This window comes from Drosophila simulans, chromosome 2R, assembly GCF_016746395.2.
Source record: "Drosophila simulans strain w501 chromosome 2R, Prin_Dsim_3.1, whole genome shotgun sequence".
Lineage (NCBI taxonomy): Eukaryota > Metazoa > Arthropoda > Insecta > Diptera > Drosophilidae > Drosophila > Drosophila simulans.
Window position 1 is genome coordinate 21,596,336 of NC_052521.2, and position 20,287 is coordinate 21,616,622.

Consider the following 20,287-nt stretch of genomic DNA (forward strand, 5'->3'; position numbering starts at 1 on the left):
AGTGGTTGCCCGAGTTCCGTGTCCAGAACATGACTGATGGTCCTCCCTCTTGCGGACATCCATCCAGCTATCCAGCAATCCAACAATCCAACATGTGCTGCCCTTAATTAGTGCCATTTGAGTCCTTTGGGGGCGGATTAAAAATGATGCCGAATGCTGCAAATGAGTGGCTCATCGGCCGCATTTGGGCATTTAATGAATTAAGTTCGCATATGACACTGATTGCCCTACTGCTGCCATTTGTCAGGCGGAATCAAATCAATCTGGAAGTGCTCCTTTCATATGGCTCAAATTAAAGAGTTATAATTCTGGGCGCAGCCAAGCCGATGGCAATTTAAAAATTATTTATATTGACAGCACGAAAATACTGTCCGCCGCAATAAAACTATTTGCATTGTTTGTGGCGAGAGTGCGGGTGCCCGAGTGGCATTGTTCGGCAGAACAAAGGACCGGTGGCTTGAAGGAATTTCCCATTTTAATTACTTTCCAATTAAGCCTCAATTAAATGTGGTTCTTGAGACCTTGGCAGCCGTGTGCGAGCTGCAGCAAGAGGATACCACCAATCGAAACCAGCGCCATCGTCATTAGGATCTCTGCGAAAGAGATCTGAAGTGCAGCCTGCAATCTGCCGACTTAATTAATGAAATCATATGTCGGGCATTAAGAACGGCGGCTCTGCAGCCGCGGAATCGGCGAGGGGGAAAAGGACTTTCGATTCCGGCATTAATTAACCTTAACTTTCGGCTCTCTCCGCAATGATCTGCGGACACAAAGTCTGGCAAAGACAGTTCAACATCGGAAAAGCGCCGAGGGGAATGCTTTAATTGCGTGTCCTGGCTTAAAGAGCAGCCTCCTCTCCGGAGTGTGCTTTTGCCCATTCCCAGCGCCATTTTCCACCTGCCGCCAAGGGCTCGGAAAAGTCTGCTTATTTCGTACCTGAAAACTAACATGGCCCGATCCCCGGAGCCAAAGATAACTTTGCACAATGTGTTTTCGTTGCGGTGGACGCATTTCCTAGCCAACCTGACAGTGCACTGGAAAATGTTGAATAATTACATCAGGAAAATAATTTAAGCCGCCTGTTTGTCGGGGGAAATGCCTGTTCAACTTGGGGCTAACTGCTCAGAACACGAGTTTGTGACCTGTGTGTAAGTACATGTTAACCAGAAGCTTCCTAAACGATTTCGTTGAGCTAGACTCAAAAATCATTAGCCCATAAATGCCTCAATGGATACGTGTTTGTATCTGTATCTGCAGACTTAACCCGTTTGCCATCTTGCCACCCTCCCGTTGCCACAACAAGTGGAAAGGGCGCAAATGTAGCTGCTAATTTCCTTGGACGTTGCAATTTCTTGGCAAATGTTTGGGGACTTTGGGGAGTGGCTGGTGGCTCCTTTCATTTTTGGGGCCAAATACTTCATAACAAGTTTGATGCAACTTTTAAAACATTTACGCCATTTTCACGTGTACGTGACCACGCATGGCAAACGCAAAGTTTAGCCGGAGAAAAGCCGAGAACGAACCCGAAAACCCCAACACCCAAAACATACAGAATGTATGTGTTCCTGGGGGATTCACTTTATGGCTGCGGGGGCTCTTTAATTGCAGCCAAGCGGGTGATTATTCGGGGAAGTTTTTTAGCAGCGAGTGCGAATGAAATTACAAATGCCTCGCACGTACTTATTAAATTCCGTTTGCACCGTTTTGGCTGCACAACTTTTGTATCCGCCCCGAATACGTGGATGTGCCCCGAGTTTTATGCTTTTTGAACGAATGGACGGGAGTGGGGCTTCCCTTGCGGTAGGAAGCATTTTGCATGCCAATCAAAGCCGCACCACTTCCACTCATTTCGCTGTTTATTTTCGGAGTCAGCGACTCAATATGCTGCTGATTTCGCACACATCAGCCGTCGGTTCTTGGAACGAACCCGATTATGAAGAGGTAATATAATAAAATTCGGTTGCATGGAGACGCGCCACAAAGAAGTGCTTGAAACAAGTTTCGATTGGCGAAAGGACGCAGGGAAGTGAAACATTCGCATTGAGAGGAATATGATTGTGTAGCGTATTTAAATTTAATTACGAATATTATGGGCTATTATCATTCTGGCATTTGGCCATTAAACAGCTTTATGAGCCTGCCAATTATTCATGCCCTACAATCTCAACATCTTGACTTGACTGCTGGAAATCACTTATTATTTAAAAGTAAACACAGCTTGACACAACGAGTGACACACGCACAATGTTTGCCTTCATGAAACGCACTTCATAATTAATTTGCCTTTTCTTGCGTTGATTACGCATACGACACGTTGGCGGCAGCTGGAGCTCAAGCTGGCAGCCACATCTGCAGGATATTAATTAACGCATCTCCAGGTGCTCGACGCAATCAATGGCGAATTAGTTAAGCGAAACGATTTGACAATGTACAGCAACTCGGAAGATCTGGGCTACCAACCAGTCAGTTTTGGCCCGCAAATTCCCAGCCAGAGTCCACACATTGCGAGCCGCAATCTCGCCTGAGCACTTGCCATGCCCCCACCCGGTGGGCGGGTTGTCGGGCGGTGGGCGTGGCAATCAGTCAGCGGGTGGCTGCTGGGGCAACTTGTCAAACGAATCAGCTCGGAGCCATGTGCAGAGTGAGTGGCCTCAAAGAAAGTCTTATAAATAAGCCAGCGAGCCGGCAAGGACCTGAAAAAAGTGGATACTTGGCCAGCAAATTTGCATGTGAAATGCTGCCATGCACACCCACTTTCTGGCATGTCAGCATTGGCTCAAGACCAGGACCCAGCCGGAGCAACTTTTCCAGTTCCGCAGTGTAAGTGCGCATGAAATGCATCGTCAGGATGGCTTCAACTATTTCGTTTTTCCCTCTCCGCCTGCCGTTGCGCTTTCGTGCATTAACACGCACGCACAGAGGGCCAAAACACAGACCCCAACTCGCACTCACACACACACGCACACGCATCCTTTGGGAGGACAAAACGCACTGTGAATGTGGAATTGGTGTCCCTTTCCTTTGCCGGCACCACTTCCGGTCCCCGCATCCTGCGTCCGTTCTGCTACTCGGCGCCCTGCCGTTCTGCTCCTGTGGCATTGTTTTTTATGCCCAGCCATTTCGGGTGTCCTTTTTCGGGGCTGAGCACTGGTGGCCCCAAAATACTGCTCGAAACATTTTGCGGAAAGACTTAAATCACATCTAGAATCTCCGAGAACTAGTTAGCATTCATTTCTCGCAGTGCATAGAATAACCTGGTCTCCAGATCACCGTGAAGCGGTTGCATATTTCTTCGCCATTTGGCTGCCGGAGGAGAGTGCGTGGCGAGTTGTTAGCTTCATCCTCGCCAAATCCAGTGGCGAGTAGCTGCAGTAACTCCGGCAGCGGCTTAGGGCCGATGCACAATGGCCGCTGATTGGGGCACTGCGGGACAGGGGCAGATGCAGGGGCAGGGGCAGATTGCAGCCGAGCTGCATTCGAGTTGCGAGTTGCATTTGCGGTGGCGCCTAATGATATGCAATAGAGCGCCACTAATGGCAGTTACTTGAGTGTAAATTCAAAAGCGGATTGCGGCTCTCTAATCCGGCAGCCAAATTATTTATTCAGCATTTGTCTCTGGCGATGTCATCGAATTGAGTTCACGAATCCGAGCTCCCACCATCCTGATGACTCTGTCGGGACTTCGCCCGCCACAGGGCCTTCATTCCTGAAATTTGGCATGGAAATTTCGTTTATTTTAATGGCGTTCGCCCATGAAGCGGGTTGTTTCCAGTTACCAGTTACCATGCGGATCTGCCGTTTATTGCCATTTTCGTTGTGCATTTTAAAACAATTACGCGGTTTTGCATTTGCGTCTGGCTTTGGTATCCTTTTTTCATCAGTACCTTTCAGTTTGTTTCTGCCCCGGCTTTTCGGTCCTGCACTTGCAACTCTTCGATTACGCTAGACTTAACAATGGGAGGAATTAAGCGAATTTCCCCTTTCATTACTTGGGAATGGAAATTGGTTTTTTAACTGGGACGCACACATGGAGTCGCAATGCCACTCACTAACCACATCCTAATTGATTCAGCCAAAGTTGAGGATTTATTGCCGCCCGCACAACGATTTGTTAATGAAAAACCTGTACTCCCACCAACGGGGCACTGGCTACTAGGATTGGGATCTCGGACCTGCAACCTGGGACACATTGGCGTACTTAGTCTAGACCACTGGGTGAGCTTAATGTTTTGCCGTTCGGTTATATATCATGCGGTGATTTGTGGACTTAGCATAAAACCGAACCGAACGGCCCGGCGACATCCCGACTCTCTGGCGACTTTGGACGGGCCACGATAAATCAAGGCGCAGATCCGGGAGCCCGGCATATAGTGGGTATAGTATGCGTGGCGAAACTTAATAAGAGATGCGACAACAAACAAATGATACAGATAGACAGACGGCAGGCGACAGTCACGTGGGCAGGAGAGGTGGAGAAGCAGGGAAATGGGATTGTGGAAAGCGGAAAAATCTTTAAAGCAATGCCGCTGCACAGGACATTTTTCACCGTGCCATCCGTTCGCAGACGGATCGCCAAAGAGAGACATCAACGTGACTCGCGGGGAGAACAAGTGTTTTGATTTATCGCCAGCAATGGCAATGGCAGGGCGGACGGGGATTGCCATCCAATTATACTGCTAACTTTCATTATGTCACTGTGCTATTTCGGGACCGGATGTGCCGCCATATTGGCCCATTGTTGCGCCATTGTCTATGTGGAGCACTCTGTTTAGTAGTGACACACTGCGGTTTCGGTAGCAGGACTCATGCCCATCCTGCCGCCTGCCTTAGTCGTTCCCTGCCGCTCCCTCGGAGGACTCCGTCTGATAAATCGTCAGCGCGGCTTCCCTTTCACATGCTTTGGCTTCATTATGGCGTAACAAATCGTCGGCATTTTGCATTCCTCGCCGCGGAAACGGAAGCGGAAGACATCCCCGAAAGAAACTGCGAACTGGGCCTTTGTGGCCACACGACGGATTGGTCACACGCCATATAGACAATTCCATCTCAGTTTTCCATGTGTGTCTTGATTGCTCAACGTTGTCAAGGAGCTTTGTGCTGCTGTACTTTTTTCGCTTACGCTTTAATAGCTTCTGAAGACTTATATCCTTCATATCCTTTCTTGCAGCTCTGCCATGGATCTAAAGACTGGCTCTCTCCTGGTAGCACCCGCCGTGAAGAACTCGAGCTGCTCGCATCCACGCTACTCCGGCCACAACTTCATCGCCCACATAGGGATTGCGGAGACCATCGAGGCGGTGCTCATCCTGGTCCTCACACTGGGCGTCATCGGGGCCAACTGCCTGGTCATCTTCGTCATCAACAACCGCCGCTATGCGGCCTACATACACCAACAGGTGGGAGGCTGAGTCACTGGCTTGACACCTTGTACATCTTGTGTCTCTCCTTGTAGCCCCGTTATCTGCTCACCTCGCTGGCCCTGAATGACCTGACAATTGGTCTGCTAATTACACCATTCGGTCTAATGCCGGCTTTGTTCCACTGCTGGCCGTACGGAGAGATCTTCTGTCAGATACAGGTGAGCGGGTCAAGAGTGGGTCACCACCAGGTCAACAAGTGGGGCGGAAGTGCGATAATTTGTTGTGGAACACCCGTCTCCCGTCTGCGGCTGTTGCCACTGCGGTCAATTAACTCTCTTCACAATGCACGGTAATTACTGGACATAAATGGCGGTGATGGAAACGGACAATCCCGATTAACGGGTGGAACAATGTGTAATGCTAGTATTAACGTGGTCGAGAGAGTGTAGGATTCTGCGGTAAGAGTCAGGGTTCCGATGCAGGAGGTGTGACAAGCGGAAAGTTATCCCAGCCATATGGTTAGCAAGCTAGTGCACATGGAAAAGCCATTGTTTTGTGGGAAGTGGCATTAATTATCATGACGGAGTGTGCAACAGGAACTGTTAGTTTATCACTTATCAAGTGTCAAAAAGCGTGCAACTAAATCACATAGAATACATCACAAAAATAGTTGCGTACATTTACACATGCCTAAAAAGGTTAAATAAATAATAAAATATTGTAATAAAATTCAGATAGCACTCGTACAACTAATTTCATGGGAACCAGACTCACATTATATATTTTATACGATGTCGTTTCTAACACGAAATTTGGCATTTTCCAACTGCCACTTAGGGGTTATTTGAAAAACATGCACGCATTCCCCGCATAACTCACTGATATTCAACACATACTGACGATTAATAATTTCATTACAAGTTTTTCGTTTCGCCTCGACAAGCGGAAAAGTTTGCCGAAAGCCATAATACAAATAATAAACTTCTAAACGAGCAGTAACGCATTTTCCGGCTTTTCCGCGTTTTCCAGGCCCTGCTCCGAGGAGCGCTTTCGCAGCAGAGCGCCGTCATCCTGGTTTGCATGGCAGTCGATAGATACATGTGTGCCCTGCATCCGCGCCGCTACTACCAGCACTCCAGCAAGAAGGTAAGATTCCACGTCCTATCGCCTCGCATCGATGGGGAACTTCTATTTTGGGTTGCCCGGATAAGGCACGCTCCTCGGCGATCCTTATCCTGTTGTTCTTGCGCTCGCGCTCGGAAGGACAATAAACAAAGCTGCGGCGTAATGACGAGAAATCACGCGCCAATAAAATCGACTATAACAATGGGAAGAGCACCGCACAGCAACTACACAATATGGTCGGCGAGCCAATTACGCAAGCATAAATAAGGATAATGGGCTTTAAGCAGCTTGACAGTCATTAAACAGGCAAAAAATGGGTGGGCAGCGCCAAAGAGCAAGTGCAAAACAAAGCATCGTGGCGAATGAAAAAGCAAAGTTGGCAAAAACCAACAAAACCGAAAAAAAACGAGCGGGCCAAGTCGAATAGACATTCGAAAAGTGTATAAAATGGGGATAAAAAAAGGGAGCAAAGTTGGCCTAGAGATTTTTTACGCGCAATGACTTCGGCAGAGGGCGACGACCACAGCAAAGTCCTTTTCCAGGACGCAGGCAGGCAAATGAAGCGGCACCTCCCACGGAAACCGCAGCCAGGACCAAAGAGCAGCAAACGAGCTCTCAACCAACCCTATTTCCCATTCCCCCCTTGCGTAATTTATGGCTCCCGGACTGTAAACAAACGAAAACTAGGAGGCCAACAGTCGGCTAAGGACACCGAAGCCCGAATGTCCTTGTCCCAAATGAACGGGACTGTTTCAGCTCAAATTGGCGATCAATAAATGTGTGGTTTAGAATCCATTCCCCCAAATAATCAAGCTTTGATTTAAAGTCTCAGTTTCTCGCTGTTTTCTAGCTGATTTTGAAAACAGTTGTAATTTAACTAATAAAAGAAAATACAATCAGGCCAAATAAAACAAAAAAACAATGGGAAAACGGGGAAGTACCAATAGTGGAAAATAAATTTACATAACAATTTTGTATGCTCCGAAAATCGGCGCCATTTCGGTTTTTTCCTGCCATCTGGCCTCCAAAATTGGACGAGTGTGCGGAACTGGCGCACTGCCACGCCTCGTTTGTAAAAATGATGGGCGCAGTGTCGAAAATTAATAAATGGATGCTGAATGCGAAATACTGGGGATGCAGAAAAACCAATGCTCGGCGGAACTTGGTAATGGTAATGGGGAACTTTGACTTTCGTTTTTGCTCACTTTCAAAAGTGCCATAAATTCAAAGCCAGTCTTGAATATATCTCTTAATTTTTAGTGAATTTAACAGCTTGACTCAAAACTCGCCTTGTTGTTCGCCACTCACAATTTGTATTAAATGCACTTGGAAATTCAATTATTTTGTAATCTAGGATATTTGCTGACTATCCTTACAACTTCAGCGTTCGCCGGGTTGTGCTCTACGAAAAACTCCTGGAATCCTGCAAAAAAATAATATTTACATTTCAAAAATTGTACCCAACTGTTTGGGATCCCCCTGCGTTGTTTGTTTCGTTCGGGAAAAGTTTTAAATGTGATAGCGTAAATTAAATTAATCACAGCCAAGGTCCGTTTCAAAGAGACACGGACAAAAGTTGAGCTTCCCTTTTTTCCAGGACTTTTTGGCACTTGGGATGGGGCCATTTTCATTTTTTCAGGTGGACAGGTGGACAACATTTTCGCATTCAGGATGTCAGAATGCTGCATTTAGTAACTCAGTAACTCAGTGCGATTGTGGCAGCAGTTTTCCACTTCCAAAGAGCGGAAGTATCGCTTTCCCCCTGTGGTCTGCACCCTTCACCAAGTGATTTTGGCATAATCAAAAGTTGGTTATTCCATTTTTGGCCTCTTGGACTCCCTTGTTGAATGTCAGATGAAATGTGCAGTGAAGCGAGTGGAATTTTAGGAAATTATAAAGTTGAAGAGGGAGTTTCAGATTTATCAGCTTGCCTTAGTTTGATATAAGCCACTTCTAGCTAAATAAACACTTAAAATGGATTACCCAACGTACATTCGGTTCCAATTCAGTATCGGCCATAATTGATATCTCCTGAAATGCAGGGGATACGTGCCTGAAGCCCTTCGCCAGTCATAAATCAGACCGCACCTGGCGGAAATGTGCTCCACTAATTGTGTATTCATTTTGCAGGGCTGCGTGGCCATACTGAGTTTAACCTGGATTATCAGCCTGACGGTGTTTGGCTTTCTGGTGCTGCCCAAAGGTGAGCTGCCCGAGATTGGCCCGCCATCAATGTGCTCTCGAACACGTCAAACCATAAACTATATGCGCAGGTTACTACTTCAACAATACGGGTCTAATGGCCTGCGAGCCCTTCTACAGCAAGCCATCCTACAGGATACTGTCCACGTGCGCCCTCTACTTTCCCACGACGATGGTGCTGATGTACTGCTACGGCTCCAGCTTCCACATGAGCCGCTTCCGGCTAAACGATCCGACCATGCCCCTCACGGCGGCCGCCCACCACCCCCATCCGCACCCACACCCCACCGCCGCCCAGCAGCTGCAGATGCACCAGCACCAGCAGCACCACCAGCAGGCGGGACTGCACTCGCACCTCTACCACGGCCACTCGCACCACCCCAGCCACCCCAACCACCCCAACCACCCAAACCACCCCAACCACCCCCATGGCCACCCCCACCATCATGGACCTCCCGTTATGGGCCATCTCAGCATGGCCATGAGCATGGGACTGGCCGGCATGCCGAACATGACAAACAAGATTACCAAAAAGGTGAGCCAGCTGAACCGGGTGAACTGAGGAAGCCAGGTGGCCTGCTGGCCAGAAGGATGAAGAAGAATGAAGGAGGCGGGCTCCACAACAGTTTGCTCAGGCGAGCGAGTTGGGGATTAAGTTAGCAGTAAATAGAATTTTCTCGGCATCGCCAAACAAATTGTTAGGTCTATCAGTATGCACTCGCAGAACTTAAAGAACTGTTAACAGCTTTTACTATTTGTGAACGGGCTATTCAATAATGGTACCAGCTAATTCAATTAAATTCCAGAACTCAGGTAAACTAAACTAAAACTCACTTAAAAAAGAACTCGAGCTGTGAAAGTTACTTTACTCACTTTCCGTGTATAAAATATTTCCAGAAGCCAATATTACATTTTAGCAAAAGAGAAAGCAGCAGAAGTTGTATCTGAAACTATAAAGAATACTCAACTATATTGGTAATAAACAGGAATAGGAATTTCGTTTGGGCAGTATCTACACAAAATTGAATCAACAAATTGTAGCACCATAGTCGCTTTAATTGAATTGCCGCAACATTCCCACAGATTGTTCCCATCCAAGAGAAGAACTCCAGCGGATCCACCTCGCGCTCGATGGCCGCCATTTCACTGGGCTTCATAGTGATGGTCACTCCGTGGACGATTCAGGAAATAGTCACCGCCTGCACGGGATCCAAGGCAAGTGTCCTGTACAAAGGATTATTGTGTGGCCGCTTTGTGCTGCGTACCACGCGGCGCATACGTAATGAGGCCACGCGTGGCTCATCAGTTCTGATTTTGTGACATTTTGTGCTATGTCCGTCCACAGCTGCCGCCGTTCCTCGATTTCCTGGTCACCTGGACGGCGCTGAGCAACAGTCTGTGGAACCCGTTCATGTACTGGCTGCTGAACTCCGATTTCCGCCGCCTGAGTCGCCAGCTGATGCCGAACAAAGTGAGTATCGGGTCGGGTATCCCACAGTGGGAAGATGAATCTCCTCTTCTGGGGCTAATTTACTGCCTCTCTGATCTGGAGCGATGTTCACTGTCTGTTTCAGCAGCAAATCTGCCATAAGCCCTGATTGATTGATTCGCTTATCCCTATTCCAAACACCACGTGCACACTTTCATTGACCTCCCCCAATGCCAATCCCCAAGCCCAAATATGGGTGCTTCGCCCAAGTGCATCCTGCAGCTCGCAAATTTTCCGGCTGCACAGCGCAAAGTTTGCAAAAACAGGAGCACATCCTCCCGAAAACCCCCATAAATCCGTAACCGAAGGTGTAAGCTCCAGAAAGCTGGCAGACTGGCCCGGGCAAAGTAAACAATCAACAGACGCAGCAACAACAATAGCAGGTCCTGCAAAGTGATTTTGAATTATGAAAGAGCAAATCTAAAACGGCATTTACATCCTCGTAGCCCCGCAAACCCCATCCCATAGGTCCTGATTCCATTTTGGTAAACGCAGTCAAGTTGCATGATTTACTTCCGGAGAGCCGGGGTCAGTCTGTGGAATATTTATGGCCCAACCTTGTGCTCTGCCGGAATAAATGCGCATTTAAAATCCTTATTAATTTTTGTGCGAGTCGGAATTTATGATGCCTCCCTGCCGTTTCAGTGCTTCCCCCACGAGGATACGCCCGAGCACAAATCAGGCTGTTGTCACATCAATGCTAACGATTTCGAAATCACAACGCTTCCGATTCCCCCGGAGCCGCCATCATCCCGTCCTCCGGGCGGAGCAGGAGGAGGAGGAGGAGGTCCATCCAGTGGAGGTCCCAGCTCTGGCGGCGGAGTGGCCAGTTCCATTGGTGGCTCCGTCCTTGGGATCTGCGGCCGCTCGCGCACAAACAGCCTCAGCCGCAGCGCCTCCCAGTACATCCGAGGGACCATGGGCGGAGGAGTCCACAACCACCAGGCCACGGAAGCCTTCTCCACCACGCGGCCTGACATCGAGGGCCTCTCCGAGAAGTACTGGGGCGAGATCCTGGAGAGAACCGTTAGCTCGGGCAACCTGAACGCCATGCAGAAGCACCTGCCGCCCCACCTGCCCTACACCCACCACCTGGTCCACCAGCTCCACCAGCCGCAGCAGCACCACCAGCAGCAGACCACCTCCTTCAGCAAGGCCAGCGATCTGCAGCTGAACCTGAACCTCAGCCAGGCGGCCACGGCTGCAGAGCTGGGCAAGTTCTCCAACTCGGAGCCGAAGCTGTGCGAGCACCTCTTCCACGACGTGAACTGCGCCAAGAGCAAGGCCGCCAACGGGGATGGGGAGTCCTCCGGCAAGCTGGCCTGCGGTCGCAGCATTCCGGACATCTAGTACGCCGAGGACGTGATCCTGGCCAAGAACCAACTGCTGGCCAGGCAGGCCAAGTGCTCGCACCATCCGCTGCACCAGCAGGCCAAGACGCGTCTCCATTCCCACACGGGCAGCTTGCGCTTCAGCCGGATTCGCGCCGCCTGCCACAGTCCGCCGCCGGAGAAGTCCGGCTTTCCAATGGCCGAGTATCGCAAGTAGGATCACAGAGGGCACTGGGATCATGGATGCCCAGTATGTGGTATAACCATGCACAGAATAGGGAGTGAGAGCGAACGAGTATCTATAAGATTCCATAGGTGTATGTGCGTGTGAGTGTCTATATAATATCGCATGATCCAACCATAATATGAGTGTTTTCTATTAGGCTTAAGATCTAGGAGGTCCTTTGGTCGGGTTTTCAATTTCAATTCAAAGTCCCTGAGATTCACAAAGTACCCATGGCTTGTAGAAAGCGCCCTTTCTGAATTGAAGCCTAAACAAAGGATTATGATAGATAGCACCTATCCTCAGATATTCCACTTTCTATAAAGTAATCTGTGAATGATTGCTGTCCATCTGAGAACTTTCAAGACCCACTAGCTAGACTTTCTTTACCACACCTGATCTGGGGGATCGCAATTAGCCGAGTTAAGCAGAAGTTAACCATAGTAAGTGTTCATTCAATGTTTGTGATACCCTAAGTTTCCCAGCCCAACATACCCACGAGTAGCATATAATATAATCCTAGTTGTTGTGCGTGCGTCGGCTAAATTAAACGTAGGATTTATGGAAAACAGAGATATCAGACTTTCCTCTCAGAACCCGCTCGACATTCGGAACCCCTTCGCCAAGCTCTCCACCACTTAAGGACTAAGGATCTACGTAGACTCTGATATCGGCGGACCCTAAAGCGTTGTGGTTAATCATAGTTGTAGTTCCATAGCTCGAGTCGTATACCAAATTACTCACTGTTCGACGAATCAAAATCAAATCCTAACTTTGTGATTGTCAAGAATTTAAGTCGGCTGATGTGGACATTGCTGTTGAATCATTTTTAATTTGTAGCTAAGTAATTGACTAGTTAAAGCCAAATAAATTTACCGTTTAAGTAAGTCTAACTTTAGTTAAATGAACGCGAGGTGTGTAACAAACGTATTTCATAGGCAGAGGATTCAAATCGAAATAAATAAATATCACTAAAGCGATTTGCATAAAGTCTCGTTTCCCTTGGCTCTGGCCCACTCAAAAGGTAATTTCGAGGCAATTACGCCGAAAGCGTCGAAAAGAAGCCAACAAATGGATCCCAGAACGAAACAGCCGCAGAATCCCATCCCAATTACACAAAAACACCGACAACTTTCGACCGAAGCGCTGCTAAATAAATTAAAAATTATTTAAATTTGATTTTTATTGTGCCACGGAGCCCCGCACCCCGATTCCCCGCACCACAGACCAGATGACAACAAGGCCCAAATGCAAATTAATATCGCACACTGCGCTTAGATTTCCATTTGGCCCGCAGGACGAAGGAAAAAAAGGACGAGCCCGTCAGAAATGCAAGATAAACGGACGGGAAAGTTTGAAAACTAATTTTCGCAAAACAATTTTCAGAGGCCGCGTTCGCCGCCCTTTTCCCGTCTCGTCCAATCGTTTCTTTGGGCAATTTGAATCTCAAACTAAATCTGGATGTGGATGCGGATTCTTTGCGTTTCTTCCGTGCCCAAAAAATTACACGCTCCGCTGCATTTCGGAACAATAATCGCCGGTGTTTGCCGTCTGACCACGCCCACAGCGCCCCCCGCGAAATCCAATCCCCGAAAACCATGAACATTTTGGGTGCAGGAATTCACGCCCAGCTCCGGAAAACTTTTCGCATGAAAGTCAACTTGCCTTTTCCCTCTTGATTCCATTTGTGTGCCATCTGAGTTTTCTGTATAATTTGACGCCTGCCGGAATTGGACGGAGCGCCATTTGCTTTACCCGGGTTTTGCCTAATTTGATTAACACTAATTGGGGTTCATCTAATTGCGGATGGCCAGCATATCATGTGCCGCAGTGGAACAGGTCCAGTCTTCAAATGCGATTTATGGCGCCAATTAATTGCGGAGTTATATGAAAATGGCGCAAATAGAAGCCTTCCCTCTGTAAATTTTTAGCGGGTTACAAAATGTTCAGTGCGATGCAAAAGTAAGCGAGCTAAATTGACCAATTAACAATATTTTAGCGTTCTTTCGAAATCATCATTATCGGCGTGCTAATGCTTGCATAAAGATTTGCGATTTGTATTATTCTGTGCGATGAACCGGAACCCGAACAAGACCTCCTGAATGCCATTCGCTCAGCTTTTCCGAGTATATATCTATGGGCTGATGAACCAGCTATGGAAAACTAATGAGGGGCCATCGAGAAACAAAGGCATTCCCTGGATATAGTCTCATTTGCAATGAAAGCATGTTACTGGCTACCAGATCCCCGATTGATGGAGTAAGTATCTCGCTTAAGGAGGTGGTACTGGAACAAAGAGCATTATAATCTCGAGCATTACTTAGCCATATAGTAACAGGGCGAAACATAGTTTATTAAGGTCCGGATGATATTTACCAGGGGGTGAAGTCCACTTCGGGCCATCTAAACATTTTCGCATATATCAGAGAAAAGTTTGATAACATATCGCTCTCAGATTGAAACTTTTCACTTTTCCTCCACGAAGGTGAAATACACATTCGTAGCGAACTGTGGCTTGAAGTCGAAGATCCAATCAAGCAGAAGTAGGTACTCTCCGGTCGGAAGTGGAACGGGAACTTCAATGTGATGGAAATCGCTTAACATCTGCAAGCCCTGAAATATCCAAAAGCATCCCGACGAAATAGGGCTAAAATATGTCAAATTACGATCTCACCTCATAGGGACAGGTGTGGTTGACCGTGGACACGTTCCTAATCAGGTTCCAAACGATTTTGGCGAACGGCTGGTTGCGCCTTCGCATGAACTCGCAGGCGTCGAAGGTGTAGTCGAACAGGAAGGGCTTATACCCACTGGCCTTCTTCATCATCTTCATGTGGAGGTATATGTTCTTGGCTGGCTCTATGAACGTGGCGTTTATGTTCAGGCTGGTCTTGGTTCGGGAATAGGCCTTCAGGCGACAGTAGTGAACAACCACCCATGTTTTGTTGTAGGACTTGCACACTGCATTCGTCATTTTAACGAAGGGTGCCTCCTGGGGGAAGCTTCCAAGTATTTATACCATATATTATATGTTATTGGATCTCTTACACCGCAGACCAGAAAGCCAAGTATTACCGAAACAGCAAATGCGGCCACCCTACGATCCATGCCTGTTTACCAATCCGTTGAAAACTGACGGCGTACAGGTAAATGAGCTTCATTAAATACAAATTTTAGTTGTAACTAGCATGGAGCCATTCAGCTGGAAAATTACGTATGTGAATATGTATGCACATCGAAGATCATTCTGCCAGTTGTATAAGTACTTCTGTTGGACGCGTGTGAACTTGGCAGTCCAAGTAAAGCAATCTATACTTTCCTCTTTCCTCAGGATCTACTTCCTTTCAAAACGAAAGTTCTCGGAAACTGAGTTGTGTAGTCAGTTAGTATCTGAATAAAAGGGTCTCGATGGAGTTTTTGTTTGTTATTCGAATTCTAGTGTCGTTACAATTTCCGTATTTTTGTGATTAGCATCCTAAGATCAGTTCCGAACGTGGGGGAACTCCTTACTGCCCCTCCTGTGCTTCGAGCTCGTCGGCAGTAAGTCCTCCATATATGCGAAATATACATTCGTGGCGAACTGCGCTTTGCCATCGAACAACCAATCGACCATTAGTAGATAGTCCCCAGATGGCAGTGGCACAGGGAGATCGACTTTGTGGAAGTCGCTCAGCATCTGCAAGCCCTGAAAGATGGAACGGGTTACGCACTTAAATGACAGTTTGGGGAGACCTCACCTCATAGGGACAGGTGTGGTTGATGGTGGACACGTTCCGGATCATGTTCCAGATGATCTTGGCCACTGGCTGGTTGCGCCTTCGCATGAACTCGCAGGCGTCGAAGGTGAAGTCGTACAAAAAGGGCTTATACCCACTGGCCCTCTTCATCGTCTTTAAGTGAACTGATATATTTCTGGCTGGCTTGATGAACGTGGCGTTTATATTCAAGCTGGTCTTGGTTCGGGAATAGGCCTTCAGGCGGCAGTAGTGAATGGCTACCCACGATTTGTTATACGATTTGCACACAGCATTTGTCATTTTGAGAAAGGGCGCCTCCTGATGGAATATGTAGCTTTAATTGACATGTAATTAGGTCCTGCAGTCCGATTTCTTACTCCGCAGCCTAGATAGGCCACCAATAACGAAACTGCGAAAATGAAAACCTTGTGATCCATGGCTCTTGGTCGACCACCCGTGGATGACTGACGTAACCCGGCTCTTTAGCTTCAAAATGTGTTCTATTTTTGATCAAATTGAATTGATGGTTAAGTGGAGAATGCGTTTATTACATTATCATTAAATATCGATTTAAAACAGTTAATAAATGTTTCAATAACACCGAATTCAACCAGCCAATACACTACCGGTACTGACCGAAAACTCGAACCCACTTGACACTCTCGTAAATTAATATTCCTCCGAATAGGTGAAATACACATTCGTAGCAAACTGCGGCCTTAAGTCGAATAACCAATCGAATAGGATTAGGTACTCTCCAGACGGAAGTGGAACAGGAACTTCGATGTTATGGAAGTCGCTTACCACCTGCAAGCCCTAAAATATCCAAAAATATTCCGACAAACTGGATTAAGTGACCTTCAATTCTCAGTCTCACCTCATAGGGACAGGTGTGGTTGACCGTGGATACGTTCCTGATGATGTTCCACACGATTTTGGTGACGGGATGGTTGTGCCTTTTCATGAACTCGCAGGCGTCGAAGGTGTAGTCAACCAAAAAGGGCTTATACCCATTGGCCTTCTTCATTAACTTTAAATGAAGCGATATCTTTTTGGCTGGCTCTACGAAAGTGGCATTTACGTTCAGGCTGGTCTTGGTTCGGGAATAGGCCTTCAGGCGGCAGTAGTGAATAACCACCCACGATTGGTTATAGGACTTGCACACAGCATTCGTCATCTTGGCAAATGTAGCTTCCTGGGGAAATTTTGGCTTGTATTATAATCAAATTCGAACATTTGATACTGCTCCTCTTACACTGCAGACTAGGAAGGCAACTATTATAAGAATAGCAATCCTTTGTTCCATGATTTCCTTTCGAGCACACGTAGAGGACTGACGATGCTCAGGTGCACTTGCATCATACATTCCCATTTGAACTTGGCCATTAGGCATTAATTGGGATCGAAGATCATTAATCTTCTTAGAGCGTAACCCATGCAGAAAATAACAAAAGTATCTAGGTAAATCATAGCATAGATATATTTGATGCACAGTAGTCCAGGAGTTTAGATATATTTCGTTTATAGAGAAGCTGTCCTGTTTTCTAAGGGATCATACATACAACACCCTTGCCGAACCAACAACATTGCGAACTGATTCTATATTCATGCTGCCATAGCCAAAATGAATGTGTGCAAACCCAAGGAAGTGGGTCCCGATGGACTTTTTGTCCGAAAGCGCTTTACGCGGCATCCTGTGGTGATCTCGGCCAAGCGGTTTGCAGCCATAAAGGGGCGATCTCGCCAGGATGAGAAGCATGCCCAAATGGAGGCCGTCGAGGAGGAACGCAGGTACCGGCAGTACCTGAAGGACGGCAACGAGCTCCTGTGCAGCCTGTTCACAGATCCCAATGCTCCGAAGGTCAAGAAATCAGCTAGGGCGCAGAGCAAGGAGGCCATGGCAGTGGTAAAGGATGTGGACACAAAGTTAGCAGACGAGCGGCTGCGCAAGCAGAGGATCCTGCGAGCCAACCGCCTACTGGATCAACTGAAGCCTGGACCCCGCGCTCTGCACCAGGCGCTCATTTACAGCGAAATGATTCACCAGAGGAAGTACAATGAGGCCCTTAACGAGGAGATAGCGGAGGCAGCCCGTGCCCAGGAAAGGGCCGATGAGGACCTGTGTCCTGCGGCCCTGGTGCCCTTCGGCCACGCCACCGAGGAGGAGGAGGTGGCCAAGCAGACCGCTAAGAATGTGGAACATGCCCAGCTCATGCGGGAGGACATCGCGCAGCGGGCGAAGATCAGGGAGGCCGAGCGGGAGCAACGGGTCTTCGAGGAGCAGGTGGATCGGGCGCATTACAAGTGTCTGCAGGACAAGGAGGAGAAGGCGCTCAAAGAGAAGAAGGCCCGGAAAATCGCCTTCAATCGAAAGGCTTACAAGGAGTCCCTCCAAGAGAAGGCGGATATTGCAGAACGTAAGTACTGTGGAGCAGAACTAGATACATATATACGATATTATTATATATATATAATAATATATATAATATATATGTATATTATTTCTTTCCTCCAGATGAGCGCATTTGCGACGCCATTGACGACCGGCGCAACTGCGTTTACATCGTGGCTAGTCGCAATCTGGACAGTCGCTATGGAAGCCACGTAAAGCAGCTGCGGCAGAAGCGTCAGGAAGAGAGGGAGCTACAGGCACTCCGTGTCTCCCAGGCGCAGCAAGTGCTCCAAAAGAAGCTGGAAGAGCGCCAGATTCACGCGGAGGACCGCCATGCCTTTGAGACGCAGGTGGACGAGAACCGGCGCCAGTGCGAAAGGGAGGTGCTGGCCAAGGAGCGCCGTGCGTATCAGAAATTGGAGCGGGAGCAGGACGCCGAGAAGCTCCGCCGCCAGCAGGAGCTGCAGCGATTCCATGTGGCGCGCCGCCTAAAGAACGCCGAGGCGAATCGCTTCTTCGATGCCTCTCAGAAGCGAAAGAGGGACAAGGTGAAGGAGGAGCTGCGCAACGTTCTCTTTGGCCAGCGGGATGAGTTCCTCGAGAAGCGGCGCGCCGAGCTAATGAACCTAGCCGCCTGCAATGAGGATCCATACCTGGAGGATGACAAGAAGTTCTTTGAGCAGGCGGTCGAGATCATGGAGGAGTCGAGGAAGGTAGGGCGACCTCTGTATCCCATTGCCACCGCCGTGGATCGCTACGAGCGGCAGAACCAGCTGGACATGCGACCGGAGGGCAGGATGGTGAAGAGGAGCAGTCTAAGGGACTACTGCTGGCCAGGATTCTTTTCCAAGGCGGAGCTGGCCTACCGCAAGTACGAGCAGCGGGAGAAGTGCCGCGAGGAGCAGGTGGCCGATCGCCACCAGATCTACTGCAACTCGGTGAAGATCAAGAAGCTGGCCGAGGTGGAGAAGCCATACACTCCCTGTGTCGCCTCCTGTCCCATCAACTGCTTCCACCGCAGGGGAATGCCCGCCACGGACAGCAAGGAGTCCTTTGACTATGGCCGTCATGTTTGCTATACGGATACTCCAACGGTCGCCGCTTGTCCCGGTCCCATGCAGGTGATCCACAACGACCCGCTGGATAACCAGAGGAAAATCAGCCAGCTTTCCATGAAGCTGCCACCCATGCCGGACTTGACCAAGAGTGCACAGCCCCCTTTCCGAAGTCTTGTGGGCAAGGCTTTGAGTACCCTCAACAAACCAGACTTGGCTCCCAATGCCAGGGAATCAGGTTCCAGCCTGAAAGGTCCTCCTCCGCCTACTAGTCCACCCATCAGCACACCCAAGCCCACTGCACCGGAACCAAAACTTCCCGAGGCCCAGGATGTGCCTCTTCCCAAATCCCAGCCTCCAGTGAGACGTAGGATGAAGAGCATCTCCAAGAGAGCTGGTTCCTCGGTGGCACCTCCTCCAACTGGTAACGATAGGCCAGCACCCGTGCCCAATCCAACTGGAACCTGGGGATCCGGATCCCTGCAGCCAGATTCTAAGAAGAAGGCCAAGTAACCAGGAATCATCGCATCCACTTTAACAAAATTTACGTTTCTCGGTCTTATTGTATTGATGTTGTCCGTTGGCAAAGATAAATATAGAAAAAAGGATGCTCGGCCATCATTGAATGGAGCCAGACAGCTGAGGAAATGACGTTAATGGTTTTTTAAAAGCACTTAAACTTGGCGCAAAGGGACTTCTCTTCCCCTTTGCCAGTTTTCCATTTCCTCAGCCATTTTCTCGGCGGAGTCGCAGGATTGGTGAGTAACCCTTTCCAGCGACACTTACGCGCTTTGTTTAGCGCAGAATCTCCGGCGTAGAGTGGCCGGCTTCATAAATTCCAATTAATGCGTGGCCAAAGTTATTGGGTTACGTCCCCCGCCCCAGGACCTCAAAGACCTCCTGCTTCATCTTCATCAACTTGCGGCACTGAGTGACATCCATTTTTGTTTTCATTTAGCTTATTACCGGGCAGACATGTCCGGCGTTCCGCCCGTAACTTAATTTGAGCTGCTAACCAGGCTGATGAACCCGGCGTCCTCCGGCGGAGTGAAGTGGACTGAGTGTTCCGGCCGGCCAATCTCGCCGGGATAATTACGGAGCAGGCCATCCGTCCCAATGGGTTAATCAGCCGGCTCCTAGGTCTTTGCAGCTGTCTTTCGGGGCTTGGTCAACCGCTTGGCTCCAAATTAACGGAACCGGCCGTCTTCCTCTCCTTTGGCAAGTTTGCAAAAGTTGCCGCCTTCCAAAGTTAACCAATTTAGTGCCATTAACCATAAATTGCTGAACTGCTTAGCCGGAACGGGGTTAATCGCGGAGAGTCTAAAAATTACGTCAACTGTGTGAAGTGTGGACCGACTGCGAGCCAAAGAGAT

General features: G+C 48.5%; 5 protein-coding genes across 5 annotated transcripts in view; 2 read left to right on the forward strand and 3 right to left on the reverse strand.

The window, feature by feature from the left end:
• LOC6736067 (5-hydroxytryptamine receptor 1D) overlaps positions 1-12,710 on the forward strand; it is a 35,255-nt gene extending 22,545 nt beyond the window's left edge. The window contains exons 2-9 of the mRNA XM_039291463.1: positions 5,168-5,396; positions 5,453-5,578; positions 6,390-6,506; positions 8,616-8,688; positions 8,759-9,222; positions 9,771-9,902; positions 10,033-10,158; positions 10,822-12,710. Coding sequence (XP_039147397.1) covers positions 5,175-5,396; positions 5,453-5,578; positions 6,390-6,506; positions 8,616-8,688; positions 8,759-9,222; positions 9,771-9,902; positions 10,033-10,158; positions 10,822-11,526 — 1,965 coding nt within the window. The 5' untranslated portion in view covers positions 5,168-5,174 and the 3' untranslated portion in view covers positions 11,527-12,710. The remainder of the gene's footprint in view (positions 1-5,167; positions 5,397-5,452; positions 5,579-6,389; positions 6,507-8,615; positions 8,689-8,758; positions 9,223-9,770; positions 9,903-10,032; positions 10,159-10,821) is intronic.
• Positions 12,711-14,196: 1,486 nt separating this feature from the next.
• Positions 14,197-14,888, reverse strand: LOC6736068. Its single transcript, XM_002082933.3, has 3 exons — positions 14,779-14,888; positions 14,405-14,722; positions 14,197-14,343 (listed from the first exon to the last, which is right to left on the reverse strand). Exons 1-3 carry the CDS (start codon positions 14,836-14,838, stop codon positions 14,197-14,199), a joined length of 525 nt encoding a protein of 174 aa, XP_002082969.1. The 5' UTR covers positions 14,839-14,888.
• Positions 14,889-15,141: 253 nt separating this feature from the next.
• On the reverse strand, positions 15,142-16,069 carry LOC6736069. The gene is made up of 3 exons (XM_002082934.3): positions 15,845-16,069; positions 15,468-15,785; positions 15,142-15,415 (listed from the first exon to the last, which is right to left on the reverse strand). The coding sequence occupies exons 1-3, from the start codon at positions 15,902-15,904 to the stop codon at positions 15,212-15,214; spliced, it is 582 nt and encodes a 193-aa protein (XP_002082970.1). The 5' UTR covers positions 15,905-16,069; the 3' UTR covers positions 15,142-15,211.
• Positions 16,070-16,136: 67 nt separating this feature from the next.
• LOC6736070 lies at positions 16,137-16,952 on the reverse strand. Its single transcript, XM_039292918.1, has 2 exons — positions 16,345-16,952; positions 16,137-16,283 (listed from the first exon to the last, which is right to left on the reverse strand). Exons 1-2 carry the CDS (start codon positions 16,642-16,644, stop codon positions 16,137-16,139), a joined length of 447 nt encoding a protein of 148 aa, XP_039148852.1. The 5' UTR covers positions 16,645-16,952.
• Positions 16,953-16,966: 14 nt separating this feature from the next.
• Positions 16,967-19,565, forward strand: LOC6736071 (stress response protein NST1). Its single transcript, XM_002082936.4, has 2 exons — positions 16,967-17,884; positions 17,983-19,565. The coding sequence occupies exons 1-2, from the start codon at positions 17,092-17,094 to the stop codon at positions 19,425-19,427; spliced, it is 2,238 nt and encodes a 745-aa protein (XP_002082972.2). The 5' UTR covers positions 16,967-17,091; the 3' UTR covers positions 19,428-19,565.
• Positions 19,566-20,287: the final 722 nt, after the last annotated feature.

Bases quoted from the DNA above. Each gene is read 5' to 3' on its own strand.
- LOC6736068 (XM_002082933.3), bottom strand. From the start codon at position 14,838: ATGGATCGTAGGGTGGCCGCATTTGCTGTTTCGGTAATACTTGGCTTT. The intron at 14,723-14,778 runs GTAAGAGATCCA...AGCTTCCCCCAG, and splicing joins TTGGCTTTCTGGTCTGCGGT to GAGGCACCCTTCGTTAAAAT. The intron at 14,344-14,404 runs GTGAGATCGTAA...TGGATATTTCAG, and splicing joins ACCACACCTGTCCCTATGAG to GGCTTGCAGATGTTAAGCGA.
- LOC6736069 (XM_002082934.3), bottom strand. From the start codon at position 15,904: ATGGATCACAAGGTTTTCATTTTCGCAGTTTCGTTATTGGTGGCCTAT. The intron at 15,786-15,844 runs GTAAGAAATCGG...ATATTCCATCAG, and splicing joins TGGCCTATCTAGGCTGCGGA to GAGGCGCCCTTTCTCAAAAT. The intron at 15,416-15,467 runs GTGAGGTCTCCC...TCCATCTTTCAG, and splicing joins ACCACACCTGTCCCTATGAG to GGCTTGCAGATGCTGAGCGA.
- LOC6736070 (XM_039292918.1), bottom strand. From the start codon at position 16,644: ATGACGAATGCTGTGTGCAAGTCCTATAACCAATCGTGGGTGGTTATT. The intron at 16,284-16,344 runs GTGAGACTGAGA...TGGATATTTTAG, and splicing joins ACCACACCTGTCCCTATGAG to GGCTTGCAGGTGGTAAGCGA.
- LOC6736071 (XM_002082936.4), top strand. From the start codon at position 17,092: ATGAATGTGTGCAAACCCAAGGAAGTGGGTCCCGATGGACTTTTTGTC. The intron at 17,885-17,982 runs GTAAGTACTGTG...TCTTTCCTCCAG, and splicing joins GAAGGCGGATATTGCAGAAC to ATGAGCGCATTTGCGACGCC.